Source organism: Culicoides brevitarsis, chromosome 3 (assembly GCF_036172545.1).
Source record: "Culicoides brevitarsis isolate CSIRO-B50_1 chromosome 3, AGI_CSIRO_Cbre_v1, whole genome shotgun sequence".
Lineage (NCBI taxonomy): Eukaryota > Metazoa > Arthropoda > Insecta > Diptera > Ceratopogonidae > Culicoides > Culicoides brevitarsis.
In genome coordinates, this window is record NC_087087.1 from 32,833,514 (window position 1) to 32,843,538 (window position 10,025).

General features: G+C 30.5%; 3 protein-coding genes across 3 annotated transcripts in view; 2 read left to right on the plus strand and 1 right to left on the minus strand.

Moving 5' to 3' along the window:
- The window catches only part of LOC134833197 (uncharacterized), a 33,712-nt gene extending 31,549 nt beyond the window's left edge, over window positions 1-2,163 (minus strand). The window contains exon 1 of the mRNA XM_063847435.1: window positions 1,729-2,163. The gene's annotated coding sequence lies outside the window, so the exon portion shown is untranslated. The remainder of the gene's footprint in view (window positions 1-1,728) is intronic.
- A 267-nt stretch (window positions 2,164-2,430) lies between these two features.
- Window positions 2,431-2,904, plus strand: LOC134835525 (excitatory amino acid transporter 3-like). Its single transcript, XM_063850403.1, has one exon. It carries the CDS (start codon window positions 2,431-2,433, stop codon window positions 2,902-2,904), a length of 474 nt encoding a protein of 157 aa, XP_063706473.1.
- Window positions 2,905-4,033: 1,129 nt separating this feature from the next.
- Window positions 4,034-9,842, plus strand: LOC134833482 (excitatory amino acid transporter 1-like). The gene is made up of 4 exons (XM_063847802.1): window positions 4,034-4,691; window positions 8,571-9,290; window positions 9,357-9,470; window positions 9,534-9,842. Exons 1-4 carry the CDS (start codon window positions 4,246-4,248, stop codon window positions 9,715-9,717), a joined length of 1,464 nt encoding a protein of 487 aa, XP_063703872.1. The 5' UTR covers window positions 4,034-4,245; the 3' UTR covers window positions 9,718-9,842.
- The last annotated feature ends 183 nt before the right edge of the window (window positions 9,843-10,025 follow it).

Consider the following 10,025-nt stretch of genomic DNA (forward strand, 5'->3'; position numbering starts at 1 on the left):
TTTTTTAATAAAAAAATTTTTTTTATTGTATATTTGATAAACATTCGCGAGATTTTTTTTTAGTATTCATGACCTGTGTGAAGAACGCGAATGACAACGACGACGATGTTGTTGCCGATGCCAAACAAATGTTTAAAAATTTCGTTTAATCTGTAAAACAGATGCAATGCAAAGTTATATTTTTTGACGGCAAAAAAATGATACAAATTCTTTATTTAATAACTGGCAATAAAAAAATGTGTTTTTTTTCAGAAGAATTTTTTGAAAAAATTGCACAACGCAAAAGACTGAAGTCATTCATAACTTTGACACTTTTTTAATTGCAGAAACCGCTATTTATCATCAAAAGAAATTCTTAAGAAAAGTGATTTTAATAAAAAAAAAAATTATAAATAAAAAAAAAAATAAAAATTAAAAAATTTTTAAAAAAATTATAAAAAAAAAAATAAATAATTAAATAATTAATTAAAAAAATTTTAAAAAAAAAAAAATTAATAAATTTAAAAAAAATAATTAAATTAATTAATAAATTTATTTATTAAAAAAATGAATTAATTAATTAAATTAAATTAAAAAAAAATTGTAAATTAATTAATTGAATTTTTGAAAATTAAAAAATAAAGTTTTCAAAAATAAAAAAAAATTAAAAAAAATAATTTTTATTAAAAAAAAATTAATTAAAATTAATATGAAAAATTAAATAAATTTAAATAAAAAAATTAAATTTAATTAATTAATTAATAAAAAAATTGAAAAAAAAAATAAAAAAAAAATTTAAATAAAGATTAATTTTTTTTGCAAGTGAAATACGCTCATATTTCAATTGAACATCAAAAAAAGTCATTTGAATATTTTTTTTTTTTTGTTAACTTTTACACGAAACACGAGTTATGACGACAAGATGATCAAACATGTAGATTTATTCTACGTGTACAACAAAAAAAGACGTAAATTATTTTTGTCTCGATTTCAAACACTATTCGTTCTCGTGTAGCTTTATAAATTATTTTGTCTTTAGAAACTCTCAGCATCATTGCCACGACGACCGACGACGTAATATATGTTTGGCTTAGATTCACGTTTCTAATTGTAAACGCTTGCATAGATGTATGGCCAAAAAAAAATAGTTTTTTGAATAGAATCCACGAGACACGTACGAGAAGAAAAATTTCACACTTGACGTCGTTTCTCGTGTTTGGATTTAATAATAAATTTAGAACTTTCACTGAATGTCTAAGAGGTTTTCCGCTACTGCCGACGACTACCGACTCTCTACGCAATCGAGATGGTAAGCACTTTCGAATTACGTCTCAAATTTTCACTTTTCTTTCGACAACAATCGAATTTTTCCGGTTGAATGATTTTTGTAACCGTGAAAAGACAATGTGATGATAATTTAAACTTCAGATCACAGATGTTCGGAAAAGGTTCATTAATTTCCCGTTTCCTCAGAAAAAAAATTGTTTTGCAAAATTCTCATGTTTTTTCGGTAAGTTTTACAATAAACACAAAAATATTTTGCATTCATCAACAACTTTTTCACTATAAACACCGCATTCATTACATTACGCAATTTACATGTGAAAATATCAACAAATAATAATAACAAATAAATATCACTCTTGGCACACAATTCCCCGGTCACTTTTTTTTTCGTCAAATTTGCACATCGTCTGTCATGTCACACGAATTTTCGACGGTTCGAACAGAAATTGGATTTTTACGTACATTTTTTAATTACACTTCCTCTGTTTGCCCGCTCGTTGATGATGTTCACTTGATAGTTTTTCTTTTTTTTTTTTGCTTTTTGCAAAAATTTATAAATATAGACAGAAATCCAGGTAGTGCTGCACACGGAGTGTACACACGAAAAAGTACATATAATGGGATGATGAGAAAATCGATACTGTGTTTTTCACAGTCGTTAAAATTTTTCTGTGTATTTTCGCGATTAAATTCTACGCGATAATTCTCATTTGCTGTTTCTTGTTTCAGTTTAATCGGTTTGTTTTTCAATAATCCGGCTTTTTTGGATTTTAACAAGTACTATCATCACTTTGTGGTGCACTTTTTTTTCACCGTAACATAACATAGACAAAAATATAATAAAAAAAACTCGAGAGAGAGACGATAAATTTTAATATCCCCTTTCTAGTCTGATTGTTACAGATTGACTGACTGACTGGCAAATTAGACACAAAACTTTGGTAGTACACGAATGTCTACTCTTTCCTCGTTGCGAGTTTCCATTCGTACTGCGATGCATATGTAATTCCATACATGTACAATAACGGTACTAACGGTTTCGAGTCGGGTTTTTATTCCGAGAAAGACAACTTTTGATTTTCAATTCGATTTTTCCGTTAAGTAACCTTTGATTTTTTGTGTCATTTACTTTTGTTCGAATTCGAGTTTTTAAAAATTCCTAAAATGGCGTCGATTGAATCCTTGAGAACGTATTTGCAAAGAAAATCCATCTTCATTGTCCATCCTCAAGTAAGGGAACATTTGTTAATGCTCTTGACTGTCATTGGAATCGTCGTGGGTTTAATAATCTCGACAATAATTCGTTATACGGAGATGCATCGTCAATCAGATAGAGAACTCATGTATTTGTTATATCCGGGAGAGATTTATATCAACATGCTTAAATCTTTGATCCTGCCATTGATTATTTCTTCATTGATATCAGCTGTTGGAAGGATGGATTTGTCATTATCGAGAAGAATTGGGGTTCAAGCGATTGCTTATTATATGTTGACAACTGTGATGGCAGTAACGTTGGGAATTATTTTAGTGACAACGATAAAGCCGGGCTCGAGGATGCACGAAAAGTTGGTTGCTGTTGAGGTTCATACGAAAAATATGACTTTGACGGATACGTTTTTGGATCTCGTAAGGTAAGTGATGTTTTCGTTTTCTTTATGAGTTTGGGCAAACTGACAAAATTACTCTGGGCAAAAAGAAGCTCTTAAGATTACACATTTTTGTTCAGAAAGCTCTCTGAAATTGCTAACCAAATGTGTAATCAAGAGCTTCTTGACAACTTACTTTACTTTTCCGATTATTCCATCTCTTGTTGATTTCAAGTCGAATAGCGAACTCTCATTAAGAGAGGTTAATGCTTTTTCCATAAAGTTTGAGCTGTTCTAAAATTTTTCAAGTTTTTTGTAATAAAATGAGTTCTGTGTTCCATTTGTCAAGTAATTTGGCAGTCTAAAATCATTTCTTCTCCGAAGCTCGTTAGGCTTTGATGTCAGTTTATCAGTCAAATATTCAGGAAGTATCCTTTTTAAAGCTTTGTGAATCAGTTAAAGTGTATTAAAGTAAACTCTTTGCTTCACGTCAAGTAAGTCTGTGTCATTCAACATGATCTTCAGGAAAATTTGAAAGAAATCGTCTGAAAGTAAAGTAGAATTAAATTTGAAGTAAAAAATGAAAAGAAAGTTAAGATACTTAAACTTACTTTTTTAAGGCTTTGTCTCTTATTCAAAGATTTTCCTCATATAGAGCAAAAACGTTCCTTGAATTTTCGCTATAAAACTCTTAAATTGGAAAAGTCCCTCAGATCCGAAAATTTTTCAGTTAATCTTCTTTATTTTTGCTCTTTTTCACTTTTGATAGCTTAGAGAGTCGCAAAATGCTCAGAAAATTTTTAAAGTTCATCAACAGAATTTTCGTTTAAAAAATTACTTACCTAATTCATTGCATACTTTCAAGCTCCATCCACTTGTGTTTTTGCGAAAAATTTGTCACCTGTTCAATAGGAAATGATTCAATGAAGAATAATTTTTTAACAGTCAAAACATCTTATCAATAAAACCCGTCAAAAAATTATCTAATACTCACAGTCCAGTTTCATCCAACAATATCCACTCTTCCAGTCTGCTTCCTATCTTTTGCATTGTTTTTCAGTTTTGTTTTGATCATGTTTGTCTGTTGGTCTCAAACGCTCGTATACGTTGTATGGCTTTGTAACTCCGCTATATTTCCATGCAATGTTGATCGGATCCGCAGTTGCTTTGAGGAACTCGCGTTCAATAGACGTGTTTCGTTTTTTAATTAAATTATTTTTTTATTTTTTTTTTATAAGTTGAACTTTAGGGAATGTCCCTATTTTAGTGAAAAAAAAAGTGATCTCACAGAAATATTTTATCACAAAACAAATATTTACCTTGTCAAATATACGTACCAGTTTTAATAAATATCATAAAATACTTTGAAAACACTTCAGTTTGTGAAACGATGAAGTTGATGAAAGTGAAAAAGTTGAAGTTAAGCCCCGTGTGGCGAGAAAATCTCCTGACAATACTTACAGTTTCGGGAGTCATCCTGGGCATCGTTTTGGGATTAATTGTTCGTTTCACGACAGATAAATGGACCGAACGGGAGATTTCCTACATTTACTTCATCGGAGATATTTTCCTTCGTATGCTGAAGGCATTAATTTTGCCTTTGATCGTTTCTTCGTTGATATCAGCTGTGGGAAATTTGGATTTGTCTCTTTCCGGAAAGATTGGAAGTCGAGCTGTCGGTTATTATTTGTTGACAACAGTTATGGCAGTTGTTTTGGGCATCATTTTGGTAACCACAATCCAACCGGGTAACAGAATTGGCGAAACTGACATCGAAACAGCGAACAGTAAAGGAAGAAATATCACAATTACTGACACGTTACTTGATCTTGTGAGGTAAATTACATTTTTTTCTGACTAAAAAGGGAGATTAGCGGAGTGATGATAAACATTCTTCTTTACGACTCTTTCACGATGCATTCGTTTAATTGGATAAAAAAAAACCAGTTGAATGCACGCATTTCTATGAAATTACCACAACTTTCAATTTTCTCCCGTGTCGTCGTCTTATCTGGTTTAATTTCCTTGTTATTGCCGAAGAAAGGCCCCAATTAAGTGACAATTATCAGACAAACAAAAATTTTTTAACACTTATCTTATCGCGGCGACGTTCCTCGAATTGTGTGGTTTATTGTTTTTTGAATTGTAACTTTCCTCAAAATTTGTTTGATTTCCCTTAGAAATGATATCAGCAACAATTAAAATCCAGTGAGAACTGATCTACTTGAGTTTACGATAACAATCTCCTTTAAAATTGTTCAAAACAAGATAATTAAGTAGCAATAAAATAATTAACTCATCAGATTTCTCCTCTTCTGTTCGTTAGAATTTACCGACCCTGTGCCATTTTACACTCACGTGAAGTTGTTTATTTACATTTTTTGTTTGTAAATTTCGTCACCATCACTGAGTCTGCTCTTTTGTCTCGAACTAATGTTGGACAAGTCGAAATATGATGAATAGCATAAAATGAAAGGTGTTGCGTCACTTTGAACAACAAAAAAAAAAGAGAAACATGTTACAAGCTCTTTGTTTGTTTGATTTTTTTGTTGTCCTCGTACAGCACCTATAATAATGAAATAGAGATATTAAAATCTAGTCAAATGTATGTAAATCAACGATTGAGAGACGACGAACCATCAGGTGCAAACAAAAGAAGACAATGATGATAATAATGACAAACATGAAGCTACTGAAGTGTAAAGTGATGTGTAAATATACAAAAGTTTTCGGAAGTAGAGTTGTTAGTTTTGGCGAAGACCACATAGTGAGGAGAAATTTTGATATTGGAAAAGTTTTCAGTTTTCGATCTAAAAAAGAAAATGAAAAACAAATTTAAGTTAATACAAAAATTAAAAATATTCTCAAATCGTAAAATTCATAAAAGGAAATATCGAATATCTGAAAAAAATTGTCGAACATTTTTAACATTTTTAACAAAAAAAATTTAAAAAAAATTGAAATGTAAGTTCAAATTAATTTAAAGTCAATTTTTCTTACATTTTCAAATTTTTAAGTGAAAATGTTTAATTAAAAAAAACATGTTTTTTTTCGAAATTGATGTACAAAAATTTTTGTTTTTAAATACTTTTATATATCAATTTTGAAAATTTAGATTTCTCAAAATTGAACATTTTCCATTAAGAATTTGAACATGTAAAAAAATGACTTTAAATTAATTTGAACTAAAATTTGAATCTTTTTAAAAAAATTAAAAATGTGAAAAATTTTGGACAATTTCTGTTTTTGATTTTGAAAATCCATTTTTAGAATTTAAAAATAAGGAATTTCAAAACATTTTTCATAATTGTAACAGCCTTATTTGATTTATCTTACCTTTGTTTCATTACTTGTAATGAATATCATTATGTTCAAAGCACCTATAATTGCTAATTTCCTCTCAACTATGTTTGCTTTCAATTTCAAAGTTGTTGTTTGTCTAACAGTTGACTTAAACGGTGATAATTTTTCTTATTTATTTATTAATTTTATTCACTGATTATCTCCAAGAGATTCAGAGACGTAGTTCTTTGTTAACTCTTCAAATTACAAAATCGTGAAAAATGGTAGATTAGAGATTATTCTTAAAACCGTATATTAACGTCCCATCATTGCCATCGGCAAAAAGTGACCTTGAATAATTTAATTTTATTTTAACTCAATTGGATGAGTATCAATTTTTTGTTCAATTTTTTTACCTTTGAATAGTTGCGAAAGAAATACATAGACATAAATACACACCTGTACAAAGTCAGAATTTATTTGTTTTGGCTTTTGTGATTGACATCGTCGAGCCGAGGAGGAAGTCAATGATCGTTAAACGGCTTAATATGCAAGGCATAAGAAATTCGTGTGAGGTCATTTGTGAACAGTTCTTCATAGCTTGAAATTCTCATCATAATGTAACTTTAATTTAATATTAGCGAGACTCATTTCAATTTCAAAGTAAGCTATTGTTCTAAATTTTTGACATGTGTGAGATTTTTGCGACTTCTTTTCTAAAGCCCTTTAATTGCTTCTCGAAATTCGTTCAGAAATTCTCAACTGACGCAATTCCTATTAAATAATTTTCAACGTTTTGTCATGCTATTGTGAATAAACAAATGCAATGTCTCGAACAATAAAATACATATTTTTCCTTTAATAGCCACTCATTACGAGCTCTAACACTGCAAAACAGGAAAACTGCCATTTGCAGCAGTCTTGCATTATTGAATAAGATCATCTACGACAAAAAACAGGTTTTTGCCTTTTTTTACAAGTCATTTGTAAAAAGTTGTTATTAATGTGCTCGCAACCTCTTGATCGTAACATACAAAGGGATACATTTTTGCAGACTTTTTATAGTTGGATGCTCGTGTCTTGCTTAAACAGGTCAAAAAATTTCATGGAACACTTCATTCACTAACTACTGTGGGACTTCTTTTGTTTAAACGAGCGATCGTCAAGTCACGTTTTTAGTTTTTTTTGTGCAATAAACTGCAAGTTTGCCGGATTAATTGAATATTCATAAGTTTGGTTTTGCATTCAATCGTAGATGTGTCAAGTTATGGATTTTTTTGCGTGGTTGTTAGAAATATTCTCGAAATGAGTCACTTTGTATTTATCATTTTATAAGATTAAAATTCTTTGAAATAATTAATGACGCAAAAAAAGTTCATTCATCGGAAACTTTCCCAAAAAAATGTAAAACACCTTAAACCGGTTTGTTGTTGTCCATCAGTTCAAAACAAGTTGTTTGTTAAATTTTTGATAGAACGTCATCATTTTGTTTATAAAGATAAGTAAATCTCTTTTTAGTATAGAATTCTGATGTCATTTCTCATCCTTGGTTTTTCCGAGAAGTTAATTTAAAGGTTTAGCAATAACATGAGCCGAATACGTGATGCTATCATACATCAACTTATGTTTCAAATGGAATTCCTTTGTTCAACATCTTCACATCACGATTTTTCGCACGGCAACTTGAAGATTTTTTTTTTGAAGAAAACAAATCAGTGCGGAAAATGTTTACTTTTGAATGGTTTATGGTGAATAAACATAAACATTGATAACAATCGTTAGTGGCTATTTACGAGCGTAATTTCATTGAAAACGATCGTGCCGCTAATTTATTGCTTTATAGTTATTGTCATCCTTAACGAATTGATTTATGATGTACCTTCAAATATTGTTTCCATGTTTGGAGTCGTATATTGTATTTTGATTTGAAATTGTAATTAATATCCTAATGAATTGAAGGATTAATTAAGACTTCAGATTAATAATTAATGGATAGGAAAATTTTCATTTTCGCCTTAAATTTTAAGTTTCAGTTCATCTCATGTCAGAAGGAAATTTGTTGGATGGTTTAATTCTTTTGTGGATTGTGATTTTTCAGATTTTCTCCTTTTGCTTTAACCATGATGAGCTTTTAAGCATCCTTGCTTTGATTTTTTTATAGAATAGTAAATTTTTCAAAGTTGTTTATGCCGATGACTCCAAAGGATTTTCCATTAAATATTTATAGTTCAGTTCAGTCCTTGATCGTAACCAATACTCTTTGCCTTACGTATCGCCAAAGTTGAGATACCAAAAGTAATCGAGCTTCGTTCTTTTGATGACTTCATCAATTCCTAAGTTGATAATTTGTCGTTTTTCATCTCTATTGAATTGAAAGTTTATTTCTTACCTGATCTCAAGTCACTAATTTTGATATTTTCCTTTTCATTTCAGAAACATGTTTCCTCCAAATGTCGTTCAAGCCTGCATCCAACAATACCAAACGTTACTCAAACCACCTTCAGAGAATCCCGCCGAATCTGATTTAGCAAAATGGGACATCAAACACGAATACATTGACCAAATGAACATTTTAGGTCTTGTCATTTGCGCCATCGTTTTCGGTATCGCCCTCAGCAGCACAAAGAACGAAACGAAGAGCGTCTTGAACTTTGTCGTCGAATTCAGTCATGTCATCATGAAGATCACAGGTTGGGTTATTTGGTTATCGCCAATCGGTATCATCTTCCTCATAATGAGCAAAATGTTGGAAATGGAGGATTTGGGAACACTTTTTGGTAGTTTGGGTCTTTACACGATAACCGTTGCTGGAGGCATTTTATTTCATGGATTTGTCGTTTTACCCTTGATTTTCTTCGTGTTGACACGTGAAAACCCCTATGTATTTATCTCGAAGATGGGAAAAGCTCTTGCCACGGCTTTTGGAACGTCAAGTAGCTCAGCTACGTTGCCCGTGACGATGCAATGTTTGGAGGAAAATGCTAAAGTTGATCCTCGAGTATCGAGATTTGTTATTCCGATTGGGGCGACAATTAATATGGATGGCACGGCATTGTATGAGGCAGTTGCTGCGATCTTTATTGCTCAGTTGAGAGGAAGAGCATTGTCTTTTGGAAACATTATTGCTATCAGTATTACTGCGACAGCTGCAAGGTAAGAAATTTTTTAAAAATTTTTCTAAAAAAAAAACAAATTTTAACAAAAACTTAATTTTTTCAGTATTGGAGCTGCTGGCATCCCACAAGCAGGTCTTGTGACATTAGTAATGGTTCTCGATACAATTGGTCTTCCAGCTGCTGATGTTTCTCTCATCGTTGCTGTTGATTGGTTACTGTAAGTTTTTTTTTTCAATTTTTTTTCTGAAATAAAAATATTAAATAAAATTTTCTTAAATAGTGATCGATTCCGTACTTTGGTAAATGTCCTTGGAGATTCGTATGGCGCAAAGATCATTGAACATTACAGCAAATCAGAGTTGAAAAGACACTCGATGGAACAACTGCCAACTGCAAATGGAAATACTGATACGAAAGTTGCTGTTCCCGAGGTTCAGATGCACATTGATGACACAAGGATGTAATTTAGACGCTCTCAGAAAAAAATTCGTGATGCAAATTTTTTTTTTACGTATTGTATTAATGATCTTAAGGAACATACTTTGTACTTTGTAAGAATTCGAAATTAAAAGTATTTTTTAGACATTCATTTTTTATGAGTTTTTGAATTACGAAAAGTGAAATCTCGCAAAATGGTAAAATTTTAAATTAAAAAAAAAAAATAAAAAAAAAAAATTATTTAAATTTTATTAAAATTAACTAATTAAAATTGAAAATAATTTACAATTTATTTCAAAAAAATAATTAAAGTTCATAAATTACAATTAAAAAC